This window comes from Phalaenopsis equestris, unplaced genomic scaffold, assembly GCF_001263595.1.
Source record: "Phalaenopsis equestris unplaced genomic scaffold, ASM126359v1 Scaffold000240, whole genome shotgun sequence".
In the NCBI taxonomy this organism is placed as follows: Eukaryota; Viridiplantae; Streptophyta; class Magnoliopsida; order Asparagales; family Orchidaceae; genus Phalaenopsis; species Phalaenopsis equestris.
The window spans coordinates 2915532-2937777 of NW_018164682.1; the positions used below are offsets into that span (position 1 = coordinate 2915532).

The window sequence follows — 22246 nt, forward strand, 5'->3', positions numbered from 1 at the left end:
TGTCAATAATTTATGAAAATTTTATATTGTAATTGTCTCAGGTTGAATTCAATGTTTTTTAACTTTATTATGATATAAATTTGGTCAAATATGCCAAGTTAAATTAAAAAAAATAATAATTGGATAGATGTTATTAATAAAATTAAAATTATTGAATTAATTTTAAAATACATATTACATAACTTCAATTAAATTTTTTCATAGGAAGATTTACAGACAAACACTCATTTCCTATGTACTCAATTCCTATGTATTACATATCTAACATCTAAACTTCAAATTTTTCACATACCAACTTAGCAATGCATGAAAAAGTGTTTTCATTTTTAAAGTAAAATTTTGTTATATTTGTTATGTGATATGAAAGATTTAGGTTGTATGAACGTAAAAGGATAGTTTAGTTGTTGGATATGTAACTACATGTGAATTGGGTGGTATATATGTAAATTCCCATTTTTATATCGTCTTTATTTTAAAATAAATTTAATGATTTCGAAACATTTCTCACTATTAAATTTATTTTAAAATAAATTTAATGATTTTGAAACATTTCTCACTATCGCATGTAGAATAAATCATGTCAGCAGATGGCCAAATCATAGAATTACTATAAGAAATCAAATGAATATTTTTGTCTTTTCTTAAATGTCAGTTGTGGCTAGGGCTGTCGAAAAAGCTCGTTGTTTGCGAACAATTGTGTTTGGTTCATCAATGTGTTCGTGTTTGATTCGTTCGATAAGTAAACGAGTCGAACGTGAACAATTTTTTTTCATTCGGTTAGTTGAACGAACCAAACACAAACAATGATGCGTTCGTATTGTTTGAAATATAAAATAATTGTATATAAATAATTTATGATATTTTAAAAAATTAAATTTTATAAATTATAATATATAATAAATTAATAATAATAATAATAATATATATAAATATTAGGGATGTCAAACTGGCTCGTCATTTGCAATAGCTTGTGATCGGCTTGTGTTCGGCTCGTTCGTTAAGAAGCAACACAAACACTGACTTCACGAACAATTTCAAACACAAGCTTATTTCAAACAAATTAAATTTTAAACGAATCGAAGACGAACACAAGCTCAATTCATTCGTATTAAGTTCATTTACACCCCTAATTGTGTCAGGGAGAAACATTTATCGCCTTAAGTTTGTATGTATGATTTTCTTGTGATTTCAAACAGCATATACAATTAAAAATCAAGACCTAAATTTCACAAATTGCAGAAAATTTGATGTCATCAAAAGTCAATCGGGATGTCTTGTAATATAACTCTGACACAGAGATGTAAGGTTCCGAGGCTAGGCATGCTTCAAAATCCCGGAATCAAACATATATGGATATAAATGTAGACTAACATATCTTTGACCACTGATATTTACAGCATTTATTCTTGACGTATTGTACTTCTAACCTTAATAAATTTAAAATTAATGGTCCTTCTCATTAAATGAGATTGGATGTTTAATTTCATGCTTCTAAAATCCTTCTTCAATGTTTAAAATACGTAATTCTCTTAAACTGAGCGGTTATTGAATGTTGTTCAAAACGTTTTTCTTCGATTTCCTGAAATGGAATGGTATTTAACGAATGGAGTTATTTTTTACTTTTTTTAGAAATTGATGCAGCCTGTAGGGCGGCAAACTAACTAATGATGCCTTCGACAACATCAAATATTTAATATAATACTTACAAATAAAAGATAACATAAATAAAAATTACTCATCACCTTTATCTTTCTTCTTCTCCTCTCCCTCCTCCTGCACGTATATCATCGATCGCTTGTCACGGCAATCTACTATGGTCTTTATCATGCGTGCTATAGAGTCCTCCACTCTATGTTGGACTTGTAGTATCTGGTAGTGCAACTGGCGGATCTCTTCGTTCATCGTAGGCACCTGCCTAGCAAGAGTCTCCTGGTCTGGCTGTGAGGAGCTTAAGGAACTAAGAACGAGATCACGGAAGAGCTTTGCCTCAAAGGCTATACCCTTCTAGCTAAAGCCATTAACCCTCTCTTTCTTCCTCCTCGCCACTTGGGACCAAAGCTCGTACTTGTATTGTGCAGTGGTAGACTGACTACCACTACTGCTGGTGTCAATGTAGGCCTGTGTGACCAATTGCATCGTCCACCAGTGCTACTCCAACTCCTCCTACATGATGAAAATCAACATTTAATTGACACTTTTAAAAGTTAGAGTTAAAATAAACTTTTATTTTAAGGTTTTTAACTTTAAGAAACCTGTCAAGAATGCTTCGAGACCCACTGTGCAATCCTTGGGCACCGATGAGTTCGGACATGTAGCTTTGCAATGGAGAGAACACGACTCAATTCTTCGGCCTGTGTAGTATACAAAAAAGATTATCGCTAAAAAATTACTACAAATTGGATTAATGTTTAAATATCTAAAAAAATCTTACCAGCCTTCTATATTGCTTCATATGGGGGACTAATCCATCAATATGGAGAGCAGCTCCTCTGGCCTACCCTGTCACCCGATTTTTCTGCCTCCTTCTCATATAATCAGAAGAGGCCCTAGCTTCGAATAACTAACCCTAGAGCCCCTCACGAATCCAAGCAGGACGCTCGCCCCTTAAACGTGTTGACATGAACATGTCGGCAAGGTGATGCCTGCACTGAATCTCGAAGATTCAACGAATTTGGTGGTGGTCTCTAAGAGTTAGGTGAAGGACCTCTGCAAATAAAAGATAATTCATGTGTTAGTATAAAAAATTAAATCAAATTTACAAGTCTGATTCAAATTATCTGATGGTACCTGAAACTCCATGAACCACATGGCTCGAGTGGCTATGGGTATCTTCTTCCACGACAGATAGAGTTAATCGTACGTGCTTCTGATAATCTATGTGATGCAGGTGACGAGAAACATGACGGGAATGAATCTGCTTAAGAAACAAATTAGTTATAAAAAAACATATAACATGAAGAGTAAACATAATACAATGTTAAAAATAACTTACGAGTCCCCCTCTAACAGTAAGTGTACCTTTAGGGGGGCAGGAGTCGACTGGCTAAGCTCAAGAGTTGTGCAAGTAACAGGTGGGGAGTAGGTGCAGAAGCAACATACGTCACAGGAGACGGGGCAACATCGGGTGCGGGAGTAAGTGCCACAGGACGGGTGACAACAATGGGTGTGGAAGGATGTGCTGCAAGAGGTGTGGCAGCAGTCGGTGGGGGAGGTGTAGTAGCAGCAAGCGGGGGAGGTGGTGTCAGAGGAGTTACATCAGTAGTGGAAGCATCAACAGGAATATATGACCTCCTCTTCCTGCTACAATAGGTGGTCTCAAGGTTCCCTAGAACACGTGGCCTATGAAGTGGCTGACCACCTGCACCACATGTGACCATCTATAAACAAGAGAATGATATTAAATAGATTAGTACCGATGAAAAAAAATAATCATAAGCAAAAATAAACAGTGTAGTTAAAGTAAAACACAAGTAGCAGTTATGTCTAAAAATAAGAAAAACAAGAGTAAAGAGATATGCCTCAAAATAATAAAAGTAAAAGACAGAAAGTAGTAGTGTTAAGAACTAATCTAAAATTTGTCTACCTTTGTTATTAAGTTTCATCAGAAGAACTCGTCGTCGAAGATGAACCTTAAATTTCTTTTTTACCCTCTTCATCTTCTCATCCAAACCATGAGCAAACTCTTCAAAAATCCATAAGGTATCTTCTAGTGCAACCATTTCATCAATTGTATCGCCCTGCATATAGAAATCTAACATATTTTCCTCGTAGTGAATTGGTTCTATAGAACTATGCAGCTCAATAGTTTTCTTTGGCTTATTCTTCACAACTACAGCCCAATCAACTTTATCTCTTACTCTACAAGGGTATTGAAGGTAATAAACATGTTTATCTTGGCATGCCAAAATAAAAGGGATCAAACTTTGTATATCAGCTATTTAATTTGACCTCAGTGATATCATAAAGTGTGAGTGCTCTGGTTTCTCGATTCGGAACAAGATCAAACCGCTGACAATTGAACAAATTTACAATGTAGTTGTCATTACCTGGATAATGTAATTGAATGACTTTGTCATGTACTTTGCAATAGCAAATCTCACTGTGTGTGCATGTGTTTCCTTTAATAGCGACACCACAATTATGTTTTTTTCCCTTCATACTAGGATATAGAATCTGTAACCATTTACATCAAATATCTGTTATGTAGTCACACTACGATTAGACCCATATGCAAGATCTAATAATCTTTGATCCATGATTTTGTTGGTTGTATTTTGAACCTATAACAAGTAATGAGGTACCATTAGTGTAACTTTAAATGCAACAATCATATTATGCACATGTGATTAAAAGTGTTCATTATACGTACATATCATTTGAACCATGTTGGAAATTCTGCTTCGACCTTCCTGCTTATCGGAGACTCATCCTCTACATCCAAGTTGCCAATAAATAATCTGCCTACATTTTTTTTATTTGTATTTTCGAATTAGTCAATATATAACTAACATTCTATATAATAAATAACAGTATGTTTTTAGTTTGGGGACCATGAATCTTATCATGGTTGGACTTCGTCAATATTCATTGATAAGAGTTAAATATTTGATATTTAGGGGGCATACATTTTTTTATATTTTACATCTATTTATGCTATATTATGCTTGAGAGATGTATGTTTTGTCTTATGTGTGCAGGAAACAAGTAGAACGGAGAAATTGGATCGAAAGAGATTGAAAACAAGAACAGTTGAAGGATTTCTGGCCGGCGCACCTGCGCCGACAAGCCAAGACACCCACTTTAAGCATTGGCGCACCTACACCATTATTAGCGTGTCGGCTCCCTATCTAAGGTGCCCGTGCCTACACTGTGTCTGCGCCGCTCTCGTGTTCGGACCACAGCATTACCGGGTTGACATAAAGGTGCAACCTTGTCTGATACAATGCACCCGCGTCGTAATCGCGACGTGCCCGTGCCAAATTGTAGAATCAATTTTGGCAAGAATTTTCTTGTCTTTGTCGAGCTTTACTTATAAATTAATTCACAAAGCCTATCTTTTACATCTTTTGGTAGCTGGAGGCTGTAAGAAAGGCAAAGGTTTTGATTAGAGAAAGGATTCCTCTTGGGTTTCTCTGGTTCCTTTGGATTGAAATATCGAGAGGGATTGTTTCCCTTATATTTTGAGAAGCTTTGGAGAGTTTTAAGGAAAGGGTGTTATTCCTATGGAGAGAACAAGTTCTATTGTAAGTTTTGGCTTTTGTTAGTTTCTTGTAATGAAAATCTGCATGGATTCAATGTTTGTGGTTTTCTCTACATTGCGTGGCTAGACCTTTCTTCATGTCTCTGTGATGTAGGGGTAGTGATTTTATCATGATTTTCTGAGATATCTTTATGATTTTATTTTCTTGTGGTTTCTTGACCTACATTGTTGGTTAACCTCCAAACTTTATTTAATCCTAGTATGACCAACTAGAATGTTAAATCATTTCGTGAAACTGCAGGAAGAAGGATTTTAGAAGCATGACATTAAACATCCATTCTCATTTATGAAAAAGGCCATTAATTTCTAATTTATTAAGGTTAGAAATACAATAAGTCAATAATAAATGATGTAAATATCAGTGGTCAAAGAAATGTTAGTCTACATTTATATCTATATATATTTGATTCTGAGATTTTGAAGCATGTCATCAAATTTTTACATCTCTGCATCAGAGCCAAATTATAATACCTCCCCATTGACTTTTGATGTCATCTGATTTTCTGCAATTTGGGAAATGTAGGTCGCAGATTGATTTTTATTTTTAGTTGATTTTTAATTGAATATGCTCTTAGAAAATCATATATACAAAATTAAGATTTAAGACATCAGATGTTTCTCTCTGCCCAAAACAGACATTTAAGAACAGGGGGAAAAAAACATCATTTGGTTATTTATAGGAAGTCTTTGATTTGGCCATCTGCTGACATGATTTGTTCTACATGCGATTGAGACATATTTCTAGTTCATCAAATTTATTTTAAAATAAAGACGATGTAGAAAAAGGGAATTTACATATATACCACTACATTTCTATGTAGTTACATATCTGACATCTAAACTATGCTTTTACGTTCATACAACCTAAATCTTTCATATCAAATAGAAAATACCACAAATTTTACTTTTGAAAATGGAAACACATTTTTTCATAAATTGCTAAGTTGGTATGTATGAAATTTGAAGTTTAGATGTTGGATGTGTAAATAGGCAGGAATTGAAAGGTTTGACTTTAAATCTTGCTATAAAAAATTAATTGAAGTTTTGTAATATGTATTTTAAAGTTAATTCAATTTTAATTTTATTCAAAAAATCATTCCAATTGTTTTTTTTTTAAATTAACTTGGCATATTTTGACCAAATTTATATCATAAAAAATTTAAAAAACATTGATTTCAAACTAAGACAATTAGTCAATTACAATATAAATTTTTCATATATTATTGATACACAACCAACAATTTTTTCATCATTCAGTATGAATCTCGAGACTTGGCATGGATTTCGACGCAAAAATTTTTAGCAAGAAGCATTCAAACTTTGATTCAAAATCCTCTAGAGCTAAGATTTGAGCAAACTTACAGTAAAACTGACCGTTTCGACCAGATTCATGAATCTCGAGACAGACCCAACAGTCTAGAAGTAGGTCCAATATGAATTGAATCAAGCCAATATCAAGCAATTTAAACACTTTTGAAAGCTTTTTGGACATAATTAGAAGGTCAAACAGATGCCAAATATGACATTGTAATCAATTTTTTATGTGTGGAGACTGATTTGGAGAGTAGCTTATAGGGGCAAAGCGGCACATAAGCACCCACTTGAGTTCGAACAACAGAAAAGCTGGCGCATATGCGCCAGCCTGTGGGTGTATATGCGCCCACTTAGCCTTATGTGTTGTTTTACTTCCAAGAGGTTGGCGCTTATGCGCCCACCTATTGGCGCCTATACGCCTAACATAAGACACCAGTCTAGTAAGCATGTTGCTTAGGCGCCAGGTCCGGACGAATATGCTGCCGAAGCAATTTATACACGGGATTCGGTTTTTAATCCCAATTTCGAGCAGTGTATCAATAGTTCATGTGCGAGGTTTCTTTGACAAGTTTTTGGTGAAGGAAAGGAGTGTTAGAGAAGAAGATTTTTGGAATCTCGACGTGCTTTTTTTGCATCGAATAAGAGTAGGAAGAGTTTGGAGCGAGGTCTTTAAAGTTTTCTTGTGTGTTGAGAGGAAATTTGAGTGTGTTCTCTGTAAACTCTATAAAAATCATAATGAATTATTCTGGCAGTGTGAGTCCATTGTTTTTTTCTAGTTTCCTAGTTTTTCCATGTAAAATTTCATTGTTCATTTCTATTTGCTTTAATTGTGCTTTCGATTTAGTTCTTTGGTCCAATTTTCTCAAAATGTGATCCTATTAATCCATAGTGTGGTTTAGTTTCTAATTGATCTTAAGCCAGATAAAATTGGGAATTGCCCTGGAATTTCTTATCAAACTATTATTAGAGCATGGGTTTGATTTGATTGGGAGTAATTGTCAAAGAATCAAGTTAGCAATCCTTTAGGTAGCCACTTCAAACTATCTAAGGAGCTATCACCTAACTCTAAAGTAGAGCAAGCTTAGATGGAGAGAACTTTATATGTCGTAGCAATTGGAAGTTTGATGTTGCAATGATTTGTACCATACCAGATACTGCATATGGGGTGGGAGTGGTCGAAAAGTACATGGGCAATCTTAACAGACATCATTAGAAGGTGGTACAATGATTCTTTAGTATTCGAGGTGAACAATCAACTTGACACTTTACTATGGAAGTGTATGGATTAGTCTTCAGGGATTTGTAGATTTAGATATGACAGGAGATGTGGAGAGGAAAAGAAGTACGACAAGGTATATTTTTACATTGAGGAGCACAGTGCTGAGTTAGGTTTCCATGTTGCAAAAGATTGTTTTACTTTCAACTACGGAGGCTGAATATATTGTTATTATTGAGACTAACAAGAAGATGATTTAGTTAGAGTTTCATGGTAGAATTGGGCAAGGAGTAGGGGATTGGAAAACTAAACAGTGACGATATAAGTGTGATTCAATTTTCTTAAAATGTTGTTTTTCATGTTAAGACGAAACACATTCAGCTGAAGTATCATTTTATTCGCTCTTTTCTTAAAGATGGACATTATTTCTTGAGAAGAAACACATAACCCATAATCCTGCAAAATTTTTGACGAAGGTGGTGACTTTTAAAAAATTAAAGTTATGCTTGACTTCAGTTGAGTTTCATGAAGGTTGAGAACGGGGGGTGAGCCATACCATAATACGTGACCACGATAAGTGACTATCAAGGTAATTTAAATGGAGGTGCAATTACGAAGGACTAGTGTTGGGTGTAATAAGTCTCCAAGTGGGAGATTGGTAAGAGTGGATACTAATTTGCAGAGCAATATGTAGGGGCAAAAGCACCTGATGCATATGTGATGGGCAATGGGTGCATACGCGCCCACTTGAGTGTAAACATCAAAGAAGTTGGCGCATATGTGCCAACCTATGGGTGCATATGCACCCAATTACACTTATGTTTTGTTATATTTCTGGTAGGCTAGCACATTGGTGCATATGTGCCCAACATAAGGAACTGATACAATAAGTGCGACGCTTAAGCACCAAGTTCAGGCGCCTATGTGCCCGAAATAGTTTGTATAAGGGGTTTGGTTTTTAATCCCCATTTTGAGTGGTGTATCAATAGTTCCAACGCGGGGTTTCTTTGGCAAGTTCCTGATGAAGGAAATGAGTGTCTGAGAGGAAGATTTCTGGAAACTCAGTGTGCATTTTTCACATCGTATCGAGTAGAAAGAGTTTGGAGTGAGGTCTTGTATGTTTTCATGTGTGTGAAGAAGAAATTTGAGTGTGTTCTCTTTAAACTTTCTAAAATTCATTGTGAAACTTTCTGGTAGTGTATCTCTATGTTTTATTCCCGTTTTCCGTGGTTTTCCCATAAAGTTTGTGTTTTTTTCTGGTTGCCTTGATTGTCCTTTCTGTTTAGTTCTATGTTCTAGTTTTAACGAATTGGTGTGATCCAATTAATTCACAGTGTGATTTAGTTTCTAATTGATCTTAAGCGTCGGTAAAGTTGAGAATTGTTCTGGAATTTTCTATCATAAATTGAGCGCCTTGAAGAGACGAATCAACAAGTTGAAGATAACTCAATTTTGACATTGTTAAGTTTGTTGAATGTTCATCAAATGTCGTTTGATCAAGGGGATCTGTTCAGCTCGTCCAATTAAGAGTGTTTTGGTTTTCTTTCTTATTTTTAATTTGGACTCTATAAATAGAGCCCCAAATCCCTCATGACGAGGAGGCTAGACCATAGGGCAAGAGCAAGTCCAGAGTCTATAGAAGAGAGAGTCGCAATCTTGCATCCTACATTGTAGATCCATCAAACTCTGCTCATTGCAGCAGTTGCTACATGCTATTTCGCTTGATGAAACTTCCAGCTCTTCTGATTATCGCCTCAAGCAGCCTTTGTTGCAGCCTCAGGCGTCCACTGCTTTTGCTTCTCGTCATCTCTGCCCAACCCCACATCCGACCGACTTTGTTCATTGCTGCTTCTGATCTCCACCGCTGTTTCCAGTCATTACAACTGTTGGCCACCATTGCGGCCTCCAACCAACTCTGATCACTATAGTATCGGGTCGCATTCATCGCTACCTCCTTAGGCCGCCAACAATTTTGATTGTTGTTGCCTCTGACCGCCGTCCCATCCAACAGACTCCAACCGTCGCCATCTCAAGACGCCTTCACTTTTGCCTTTTCTAGCCACCACTACTTTTGATTTCTCGCTACCAAATCCAACCGACTACGGCTGCCGCTGACACATCGGGTCATTGTTGCTTCTGGGCACTACAGCTTTCGGTCGTCACCCCCTCCATCTGTCGTCACTTCTAGTTGTTGTTGCCTTCAGCCAACTCAAATCATCGCATCTTTCAACTGCCATTGCTTCCAGCTGTCGCCGCCTCCGGTTGCTGCCACCCCTTCTGAACACTACAGCTTCTTGCCGCCGCTGCCTCGAACCAACTCTGGTCACCGAGCATCGAACCGCATTCACTATTATTTCTATCGTTCGTCACTGTCGCTGCCTCTGGTTGTTGTTGTCTTGGGCCGCTGACTCAGTTCACTACCTACCGTGGAGCAACATTGCTCTCAACGCATTGATATTGTAAGCCAAGCAACTATGTAATCCCTTTCAATTTTTCACTTTTCAAATTTCTCACATAAGAATTTCTAATGTCTCAGTCATGATTTTTCACTTTTCAAATTTCTCACATAAGAATTTCTAATGTCTCTGTTAGTTGCTTAATCCATTTAAGTGTGTGATGAATTTCCATGCAATAGTAAGGGAATAATAAATTTTATATCTGGCGCTCATCAATTATATCAATAAAAAATAACACTAATAAGTTTAAATTTTAAGAAGAATGTCTTAATAATTTAATTTCTTCCTTTTTTTTTTCTTTTCACCACTCCGTTGACTTTTATATTTAGTAGCTCCAGCACTCGTGCAAGCACGAGAGCTCCTCTTAATCCTCCTCAAGTCATCCATTCTTCAGAGAATAAAACGAAGTCAAAACAACAAATTCATTAATCGTGACCAGCACCTCATCTCTCCAAATCTCACGCATCTCCCCTCTCCCCTCTCCCCTCTCCCCTCCCCTACTTAAAACCAACCCTCTTTCCCACCTTCAACCTCACACACCTTCCCCTCCCCTCATGGCCCCTCCCTCCTCCCTCCACCTCCTCTACCTCCTCCTCCTCCTCCTCCCCACCCTCTCCTCCTCCTTCCCCTACTACTCACCCAAACCCCCCTTAAACCCCATCGACTCCTGCTGGCGCTCCGACCCCTTCTGGTCCTCCCACCGCCAAAACCTCGCCAACTGCGCTCGTGGCTTTGGCGCAACCGCCATCGGTGGCAAATACGGCCCCATCTACACTGTCACCGACCCCTCCGATGACCCCATCAACCCCTCCCCCGGCACACTCCGCTATGCCGCAATCCAAACACAACCCCTTTGGATCATTTTCTCAAGAGACATGTCCATCAAACTCAAGAATGAACTTATCATGAACAGCTATAAGACCATTGATGGGCGAGGCGTTAAGGTGGACATAGGGAATGGTGGGCCGTGCATTACCATACAAGAAGTGAGCCATGTCATTGTGCATGGGATTGTGATACATGGATGCAAGAAAGGCAAGGCTGGCATTGTGCGTAGCTCGCCGTCGCATGCGGGGCATCGTCTGGGTTCTGATGGAGATGGTATATCGGTTTGGGATTCGACGGATGTCTGGATTGATCATTGTAGCTTGTCTGCGTGCTTCGATGGGTTGGTGGATGTTACGCATGGTTCTACCAGGGTCACCATTTCCAATAATTTGTTTGCTGATCACGATAAAGTAAGGGATGCTATTAATATAATTTGGAAATAATTTATATTTCTTTTATATTTAGGATAAATTAATTTGATTTTAAAAGTAATTAAGTTTTGATATTAAAAACTTTATTTTAATGAATTGTTTTATTTTAGATACGAACATTCGGAGTATTATGAGTTATCATTAAACTTTTTTCACAGTGTGGTTCGTATAGGCTATTAGTTTTTTTTATTTTTGGGATTAATGCTAAAATGGTACGGTTAAGTCTTTTTTAATCATGATTTTTAAATGTAATTACATTCTTGTTTTACTAAAAGAATTTGATGGTGAGGATGACAGTGTATTCATGTTTTCCTGAATTTTTTTACTAAAATATAAGTTCATGTCCAACGGGTTTTTATTATTAGCAGCATTATTACTCTTATTATTATATTATATTATATATATATATATATATATATATCACAACACAAGGTATAAGAGATATGTTTGATGCGTCAGCCTGACTCCTTGGTTGTGATATTTGGTGTAAGTCGCTCGAGTCAGAGTTTCGATTACTGCGTAGTTGCACACCTGTCTGTAAGAAGGGTCCACCCCTCGAGACTATGGGGTTGACCGGTAAACAACATTTTTAATATATATATATATGGGTACCTGAGAATCAATATTAATGCAAAAAGGGTTGCAGGTAATGTTGTTTGGGCACGTGGACGGGTTTGCGGCTGACAAGGCGATGAAGGTGACGGTGGCTTTTAATCGATTTAGCTCAGATTTGGTCCAGAGAATGCCACGGTAATTATTCATCAATCAACTGGTTAGAGCATAATCACCATGCAGTTAGATTCTAATTTTCGAGATTAATTAAGCTTTTCTGTTATGAGTTTTTAATTAGAGCAGCTTGCTATGGTTTTTGTAGGGTGAGGACAGGCTATGCTCACGTGGCGAATAACAGGTACGATGGATGGGAGATGTACGCCATTGGAGGGAGCTCAAATCCTACTATTCTTAGTGAAGGAAACTACTACGTGGCTCCAAACTCCAAAGATAAGAAGGAAGTAAGATCCAATTATTTCTTCCAAACATGAGCAAATCTTTTATCAAACCATGGTGCTCACGTGCACATTGACATTAGTAGAAGTGCATTTTGAATCATATATATATATATATATATCATATTAATTGTAATATAAAAACAATTAAGGAACAATTCTTCCCAAAGTCGTAAGAGGGTTGTTTAGTACAATACAAAAGATTTTGGGAGAAATATATATAAGATCCAATTATTACTTCCAAACATGAGAAAACCTTTTATCAAAACATTATACAATGTATCTTGTTATGATGGTGAAGTGGATTTTGAGGTTATGTAGCGATTTAATTTTGAAAATCTCTCTTTTGAAAAGAAGGATGAGAAACTAAACAGCCTAAAGTCATCAAGCAATTTGAGGTTGATTAGCACAATTTCATTTTCTAATTAAATAACATAAAATTATTAAGGGAGTGGTTCTCCTAAAAGAAATAACAAGGTGACTAAACATTGACTAGTAACTAAGGCTAATAGGGGAAATCTCTTTGAAGAATTAAGGAAGAGGACTAAAAATATTGATTAATCCTATAGAAAACATGCAAAGATTATGGATATCTCATCTCCTAAATTTAGAGGGAGTTGAACAACTAAAACTTAGTTGATGATTAAGGGAGTTTAGTGCAATCATTTTATTTAAAGTTGGAAGGGATTGCAAATGTAGGAGTTAATGAATGATTGTGATAAGAAAATTCTTCTCCTATAATGAATGAATATATGGCTCAAATAAATTGAATAAAGATAGTCCATCTGTTAGAATAAGGGAGGACTATCCTACTATGTACAGAGGTAAATGAGGAATTATCATCTCAATCTTTAAATGATTGACAACTATATCAACTAAGGCCAACAAACCTCAGAAGAGATACTATACTATGAAAGGATGCATGAAGCAAAAGGATAATAATAGCTACTCTTCTTAATAGAAAGAAGAATTATATCTTCTAAAGATAATTCAAACAAGATAATAATAATCTCTCTCCAAGAGAAAGAGGAACAATATGATCAAAATGGACAATGAATTGGGGAAATATAGATCACTCAAAAATTAAGAGGGAGGATTTCCTGACGACTTATAAGGAAAATAATTAAAGGAATAATACGAAATATTTCTTATTTAAATTTGATTAAAAGAAGAAATTCTTCTAATCCCTGAAACTAATAAAACTTCATATTTCTTATTGCCACGCACACTCCTTTAATTCTAGCACTATTATATACGATAAGATGAATATAATTATCCGAACCTAGGTTCCAAGAAATTATAAAGTTTAGCTTATAAATAATTGTGATTTAAAAAATCATTTTGGCTATTTAAAAACTTACTGACATAGAATATATGAAAAATATAATAATTTTTATAACAAACATAATTAAATTCCTCCATCACCACTAAACCGTTTGTCATGGAATCATTGCAGGTCACAAAAAGAGAGGCAAAAAATTGGAAGAATTGGAAATGGAGATCCACAAAGGACCTTTTTCTCAACGGTGCATACTTTGTTCCTTCGGGATGGGGAAGTTGCTCCCCAGCTTATTCTTCCCTACAGCAGTTCTACGTCGCAACAGGATCTATGGTTCCACTGCTAACTGCAAATGCCGGAGTTCTTGCTTGTTCGGTCGCAAAGCCATGCCTTTAAATTTTAGTAAATAATATGATTAGTATATGCGTATATATATCTTCTTACAAGGTTGGTGGTGATTATCTGCACTGTTTTGCCCACTAGCCATAGGCTTCTCTTCTATTAGGGTACTCAGAAAGACTTTTGGGAACAACTGTAAAACAAATTTCTGATTAATGAAATCTTATGCGGTGTTTGGGATCAATTTTTGTTTTTTTTTTAATTTCTGTTTTATTTTATTTATATTTTTACTTGAAATGAAGGATATTTTGTATGCTATAATTTATTATTGCTCTGAACAAATATATTTTTAAAAACAAGATAAAATTAGCAAAAATAAAAAAACCAAAAATTAAATTAATCTCAAATAAGCCCTCGTACATTTCAAGCATGTGAAGGTTCTGAACTGCTTTGTCATCACAAATGCCACTTAGGGAGAAAAGTAATTATAAGAAAAAAAAAGATTTACATTATCACGAGGCAGAATCTTTGAAATACGAATCACATTGCAATTTAATTTTATAAAAAATAAATTTTAGTAATATTTTTTTCAAATGATTTAAGGATTTATGTGTTAATTATATAACTAAACCTCAAAATTGAGGTGTTTATATGTAAAAAAAGAATTGTATGGTATGTATGAAGGAATTAATCTATGGAAACACTAAATCGTACAAAAAGAAAATTAAAAATAAACCCTTTTTTTTTTTTAGGATTGGCGAGCACGCAAGATGCAATTTTGTTATTTATAAATTTTCAGTGTGCTTGTGCTTCAGTTGGCCCGGGGAGACAAACCACTGGATCACTCAACTACTGCCCAATTCGCAAAAATAGAATATTTTAGGGAGCATATTAGAGGCAAATCATTAGCCAACTCTACACTTAATTAAATCAACCAAACATAACCGTGCTGTTCCTTGTCGAAGACGAAAGGTAAATCTTGTCGGCAAGCAATGGAGGTGAAGTCTGGCGATCAAGAAAGCGAAAAGAAGAACTCGAAGGCATGAAAGAATACAAAAGCTTGCCGCCAATTTAGTTGGCAAAGCTAGCTGGCTTCAGAAGGGAGCTTGGGTAGATGGAAAATTAGGCCACCAACATTCTTAATCTTTATGGAGAAATATATGGATAAATGGATTGATGATTTAACACATACTTCTGCTTCTTTGATGCATCAAAATATATGATATTTTCGTTCAAAATCAGTTTAAAGGTCACAAGGAGACATTTAATTTTTTTTTATGTTGTGTAGACTCTGAGGGAATCAATTAAGGTAAGGTGCGTAGCAATAAGACGTTTCTGCCTCTTTTGCTGCCTCGTGGAACATCTCTATTTGAATCTGGAATAACCAGATACAATAAAATGAATGTTGGTTTCATGCTTAACATAGATGGCAAGTTATAGAACATAATGAGATTGGCCAAACATATTTATTGAGCTTAAAATTAAATATGTTGGAGAAGTAAACCTATCAGTAGAAATTCTAATGTGCATAATATGTGGTTCTTCTATAAAATTGGGTGTCATATAAATCCTTTCACGCCTCACTATCACTTGGAAAAGCTACATGTTTTTTAGCACTGCAAGAATTTCTAGCGTTTTATAGCGTATCTTTAATTGTTTTCTTAAACATATATAGCCTTGGGAGGCAATAAATTATAGCATGGCAGCTTGTACATTACATCTAATAGCCTTGTCCTTGAAGCAACCTTTATGGAATTATATCATTGTTGAGCACAAATTGGAGACTCTAGAACAGTAATATTCTCTTTATAGACATCGGTCTAATTAAGTAAAGGTGACTTCATATTTTTTTTATTTTTTATTTTTGTTGTTGTTGTTTCATAGATGTTTATAGGTTAAAAATTTCCTTCTTATAGTAATTTCCTATTGTAGAAAAATATTGATCATGACAAAAATTTTGTATTTTTAATTAGACTTTCGCATCAAGGATTTGAGAGAGATGGATAATTTTAAGTTTAGCCATTCCATCCAAAGCGATTAATCAGCATCATTACAAACCAGAGAAAAATAAAAAAGAAAAAAAATGTGAGTTTTAATTTGAAGTAAGCACATTTAGTTTTTTCTTTATGTCGAGTCCACCAAAGTCAATTCTATTTTGTCCTACAAATAGACCCACAACATTATTCATCACCAAATATGTACAAGGACCAGCAAAATTTTAGAGAGTTCTATTAATGATTATGACATCTTTCATTCTTTTGTATCAAGCCAAACAACATAGTTTAAACATTTTGTGAAATTTGCTTATGAATTCTTCAATTTTTGTTGATCAAGCCAGTAACAAAGTTTAGACATTTTTTTTGATTGATTTATACATAATACATATATGTTTTTAAGTAAATGACCTACAAAAATTTCAGGAATATAAGTACTAATGTTAATGTAAATACATACATAACTGAAAAATATAACCATTGTTAAATTTACAAAAAAAAAAAAAATCATAATAAAATTAGTATTAAACAATAAAATTAGTATTAAACCAAAATTTAATCAAAATTTCATTATGACTTCTAACTAGAGATTTTAATATGTCTTATTTATAAAATCTTATGCAAATTTATAGTTTCATCTCTAATAATAATGGATCAGAAGTAAAATTTTGTATAGACTCAAAACGTTATTTTAAGGAACCTACTCCAAACTGATAAGAAATATTACAAGAACACTCAATTTACAAATGCATCACACTACACGAAAATTCTTTTTTTTTTTTTTTACGGCCATTTTTTGTCAGTTATGATGAGAAACACCATTACTTTTGATATTTCTAACAGTTTACCGACAGTTCTAGAATCGCGGGTAAAACACTTGTCGATATCCTGATGGTGTAAAATTACCGAAGCATAGTCGTCGATTTAATGTACTCGCTTTTCTTAGAGAAAATTAATATCGTCGGCGTTCATCGGTTCATATAACTGACGGTAGAAATGTCATTAAGAGCGACAACCTATAATTCGAAAAGTGACGTGCCCGTCCATTTTTTGACGCAAACATTTGATGTGTGAAAGGATTGCATGAATTTCTTTATGTTTTGCACATCTTTTTGGTTGAAATTACACTTTAAAAAAATAGTACTTTTATGTTTTTCATGCAGGTATAAAAGATATTATGAGTGGAGCAAATTGGAAGAGATATGGAATGAAAAGATGTGACATGGAGCAAGAAGGTAATATAGTGGGTTGGGGCCTTGGTGCCAGACTTCTTGGGCACCTATGGGCCTGCCTCATATCTGTGCAACCGAGAGGCCGACACCTAAGAGCCAGCCACTAGGCGCGAAGGCCCCAGGTGTGAAGATCAGAGCCTTGGCGCCAGAATAGTTGGGTGCCTAGGTGTTGTAATAGTTGGGCGCCTAGGTGCCAGAACCGAACCTGGTGCAGTTACAACAGTTCGACCCACCTGTTTGAAGTTTCAGTTGGGCGATCTAGAGGCAATTTGAATAGAGGATATTGAAGTCTAATTAAGGAAACTAGAAGACTTTTACAGAGAGCTTTTTGGAGAAAAAAGATTAGAAGTTCTACTAATCGTGAAAGAGACATCTTTAGAGTAGAATGCTTGCTTGAGGGTAGAGAGAGCAAGTGTGAAGTAGAGAATTGGTGAGGATTTGAGTGTTAAAGTGAGGAAAGTCTACAGAAAATCAGCAAGGGCTTTTATGGAGCATTCTCAAGGCTGTATTGAGGGAGAGAGATAAGTATTATTGTGTTTAATTGTTCTATTTTTTTTATAAAAACTTTGATATGTGAATTCTCTTGGTTTCAATGAAGCCTTGTGGCATTTTATCTATATTTTCTGTCTAATCTCTTTTACCTTTTCCTTGTGGTGATGTAGTAGGATGGAAATGATTTCTAATTTTTTTTAACCTTTTATTGTGAAGATTTCCCTTTCGCATTTTATTTACTTATCATTCTAGTCAAATGATTTATTAAAATCTGTTGTGAACCCGTAATGACTCGGGAGAGCTATGTCATGAACAATTAGAAAGAACAAGTTGAACTATAGGGTATGAAGCAAAAGTACACTATAGGGAGATGCAAATAGATAGGGAGATCATCGTTCTTTGGTTCAAAGTGGTGCTTAAGGAATTGGGGCCACTTTAACCAAACTTATTTATGTACTCGGCAGAGGGTAAGGAAAATAATTGCTCCGATTTGTCATTATCCACATTTCAATTTGCATTTTCTCATTTTCTAAATTACACTACTATCACTGCAATGGAAGGTAGCTTTATCACCTAATTATCACCAATTTAAGTAGGAAAATTAGAATTTCTATATGAATAAGCTTTAAACTTATTTGCACTACATTAGGGACTGCTAACACAACTTAAATTTCTTTTGAATTCCAAACTGTGGATGAATTAAGTAGGTTAGAACCTTTTTCTAAATTTTTTCACCATGTTTCTCTTTGGGATCGACATTGCTGATTCAAAAAAATTTGATACTATTTTGACCATGAACTTGCATAATCCATATGAGTGTTGAAGCATTGCCAAGGTTTAAGTTTTGCTGGCGTCGTTGCTAGGGATACGAAAGTGAAGAATTTAAGAGAATTTTAGTTGAACTATTAGAACTTAGATTTGGAAATTTTTAATTTTTTTTTGTTTGTTTTACTATTTGTTTGTTTGTAACCTACTAGTAAACCTTTAGTTTGTGAATACGTAGTACAGGTCCAATAGAATTTGAACCTTACAACTCATAACTAGATAGAACTATTAGAAAAAACTAGAAAATAGAAAAAAAAAAAAAAGCAAACTTGAAGAAGAAATAGTGAATAATCAACATATTAACATATATACTCAAGAATAAATTAATGAGTCTCATAACGTGCAAAGACCATTAAGGGATTATGTTAATCCTACGATTGATGAAATTCACTTAAGTATTCAAACTCATACTGTAAAAGCCAACACTTTTGAACTTGAGTCTGCTATGATCTAAATGGTGTAGAACAACCAATTTGGGGAAACCTCGTATGAGGATCCAAACTTACATTTGGCAAGTTTCTTCGAAATTCGTGCCACATTTCATTATAATGGTGTTTCCAATGATTTTTTTATTGGTTTAGACTTTTTCTCTTATCCCTAAGGGATAAAGCCAAAATGTGGTTTAACTCATTAACACCTGGATCTATTTTAGAACGTGGAATGAACTAGCCCAAAAATTCCAAGTATTTACTGTCTTAAAAAACAGTGAAGGAATGCTATTAATTCATTTTTCCAACACGATGGTGAGTCAATATATGAGGCTTATGAGAGATTTAAATAACTTCAAAGGAAGTGCCCGTATCACGCTCTGCTTAATTGGTTGTTTGTCTTGACTTTTTATAATGGTATAATAGGATCTCTTAGATCTATTATCGATGTTGCCATTGGTGGTTTGCTCATGTCAAAGTCATTTGATGAGGCCTATTCTCTAATTAAGGAGATGATTACTAACAACTTTCAATGGTCCGCTAAGAGAGTAAACCTGAATAAAGTAGCCAGTGTACTTAACACTATTGAGCTTTCGATTTTAACTTCTCAGGTAGGACCTATATCTAGTAAGTTAGACAATTTGGGATGAGTCTCAAGTACCTCCAGTAATTGAGAAAAATTCATTTAGATAATTGTTTGATATTAAAACTTCATCATATGAGACTCTAAACACGATAAATAATAGATTTAACAATCTTTTTTCCAATTTCTAAAACCCATGTTGGAAGAACCACCCTAAATCTAACAGGAATAACAATTTTGGTGGAGGAAACCAACAATGGGGTAACAATCAAGTAAATTCTATTGGGAATTGGAATAATCAATTTAATTCCAATTTTAGATCTTCTTATCATTCTAGATTTAACAAGAATCCACAATTTAAGGAGAACAATATTGGAGAAAGTTGTTTTGCAAATGAGATCAACTGCAAAGTCAAGGTACTGCTATAAGAAACATTGAGAACCAACAACTCACTTAGCAATCGACCTCAAGGAATTCTTCCTAGAAAAATCGAGATTAACCCTAAGGAGAAGAGTAGTGAGCACGTCAAAGTTGTGAAGTTAAGGAGTAGAAAAGAGTTGGAATATGTAGTTTAGAAGAACCTTGAGTCGGAGAAAGACCATTCAAAGCTTGAAAAACCTAAGTAAAATATTTACAAGGAATTAGAGAAACCAGTTTCACCAACCTAGATTAACTAAGAAAAAGCCCCACCCCTCTTTCCTCAAAGTCTACAACAGTAAAAACTATATCAACAATTTTTGAGTTTTTTAGAAGTTTGTAAGAAGCTTACAGTTAAAATTTCTTTTGATGAGGCTCTGGAGCAAATGCCCAGTTACGTAAAGTTTATGAAAGACATCCTCAACAAAAATAGAAAATTTGGAGATTATGAGACAGGTGCACTCACTGAGGAGTGCAACACTATCACTAAGAAAAAACTTCCTAAAAAACTTAAGGATCCTGGGAGCATTACTATCCCTCGTGCAATTGGAGAAAGATTTTATAGTAAAGCATTATGTGATCTTGGAGCAAGTATAAACTTTATGCCATCATCTATCTTCAAAAAGTTAGGATTCGAAGAAGTGTCTCCTACTTGGGCTATATCATGTTGCTTATATTTTGAACTAAAAGGGGGTCTCATCTTTAAATAGATGTTCAACCTCACCATATTTTTAGTTGAGTCATAATTTTCCCTAATGTTCTACGAGGCCATGTCTTTATAATTTTTTATGCTGTTGAACAATCAAACTACCCATATCCTTGTAACCAATGTTTTTGGTGCATCTGAACGACCTCTCACCGCTCCAATCCCACCATAGTAAGATTAAGATGCCATTTATTTGCTAAAACTTGACCAAATTCGGTCATTATTAGTGCGGAGGAACGTTTTCTCGTAATTACTACTCCGCATATTCTAGTCTCAAAAGTGTTGAATTTAATTTGAGATTAAATATACTAGAAAATTTGGATAAATTATTTGAAGATTGAACTTGTACATCAAAAATATGACTGCACAAATCTCAAAAAAGTTTGACTGGTCTTGCTTAATAGATGCCAAAGGACTCCATCAAGATAGTCAAAAGATCGAGGTGCCAAGCGTCACTTCATTCAGTCGGAATTCTGAGCCCACCAAATGGAAGCACATCCAAACTGAAGAACAGGAACACCTGATCTAAGGGGCAGTCATTTGTAATCACCTCCCTCAACTAATTCTGGGATTCTTCACAAAGATGACCAAATGGCACCCAAGTGAGTATATGTCAAATCCTCTGTAAGGGCCCTTTGTCCAGTGGAGAGTTGTCCATCAGATTAAGGTGAAACATTCATTGCTTGATAGTCTACGTTCAACATGACAACAAGAGGATCTCTATTGTTAATTCTCTTAAGATGGCCAACCGAAGACCTTCCAGTCGACCAAACTGTTATGAAGCGACCGAATGACAATATCAGTAGGCCATTGTTGGTCTCTCTTCAAGCAGTTATGAATATGAAATCGTTTCTACGTCAATGATGAATATTTAATGGTCCTAGATATAAAGATATATAATAATTACTTGTAACATCCCTATTAAAATAGGGATAAACATGTAACTTTACTAGACACACTATGATTCATAAATAGAGAGTCATTTCTTCAAGAAATGACTATTTAATTCACACTGAGAACTTATGTTATCTCACACCTACACTTTGGTTCCTCTATTACTCTTTCTGGATTCCTCTCATCCGTCCAATGTTCTATGTCTTGAACGTGATCCACAAGACTTTTTTGGATTCAATAGCACTAATCTTAAAATAAACTAAATAGGTGCAAGGATCTTCTTCATCAAATTTTGAAGGGCATATGTTAATTTAGATTCTCTAAAAATAAAGACATGATTAGTGTTAAAGTCATTAAATGTATTATACATGAATAAAACATAAATTTTAATAAATTATGTGTACAATATATTGACCATAATATAAATTTAATAAATTTTAAGATATATTCTAATCAAAATTTAATATAGATATTCTATCTATATATTTCCATTAAGAACTCCATGTATAATTGAACCAAATTCCATCCATTTGTCATAAGCACCA

At 35.0% G+C, this 22246-nt stretch overlaps 1 protein-coding gene across 1 annotated transcript; it reads left to right on the plus strand.

The window, feature by feature from the left end:
- Positions 1 to 10839: 10839 nt before the first annotated feature.
- LOC110023991 (putative pectate lyase 2) lies at positions 10840 to 14187 on the plus strand (the record flags this gene model as incomplete). The annotated part of the gene is made up of 4 exons (XM_020723671.1): positions 10840 to 11484; positions 12152 to 12255; positions 12380 to 12518; positions 13969 to 14187. Coding segments are annotated over 4 exons (1107 nt in total), but the record flags the coding sequence as incomplete, so codon positions are not given.
- Between the last annotated feature and the right edge of the window lie 8059 nt (positions 14188 to 22246).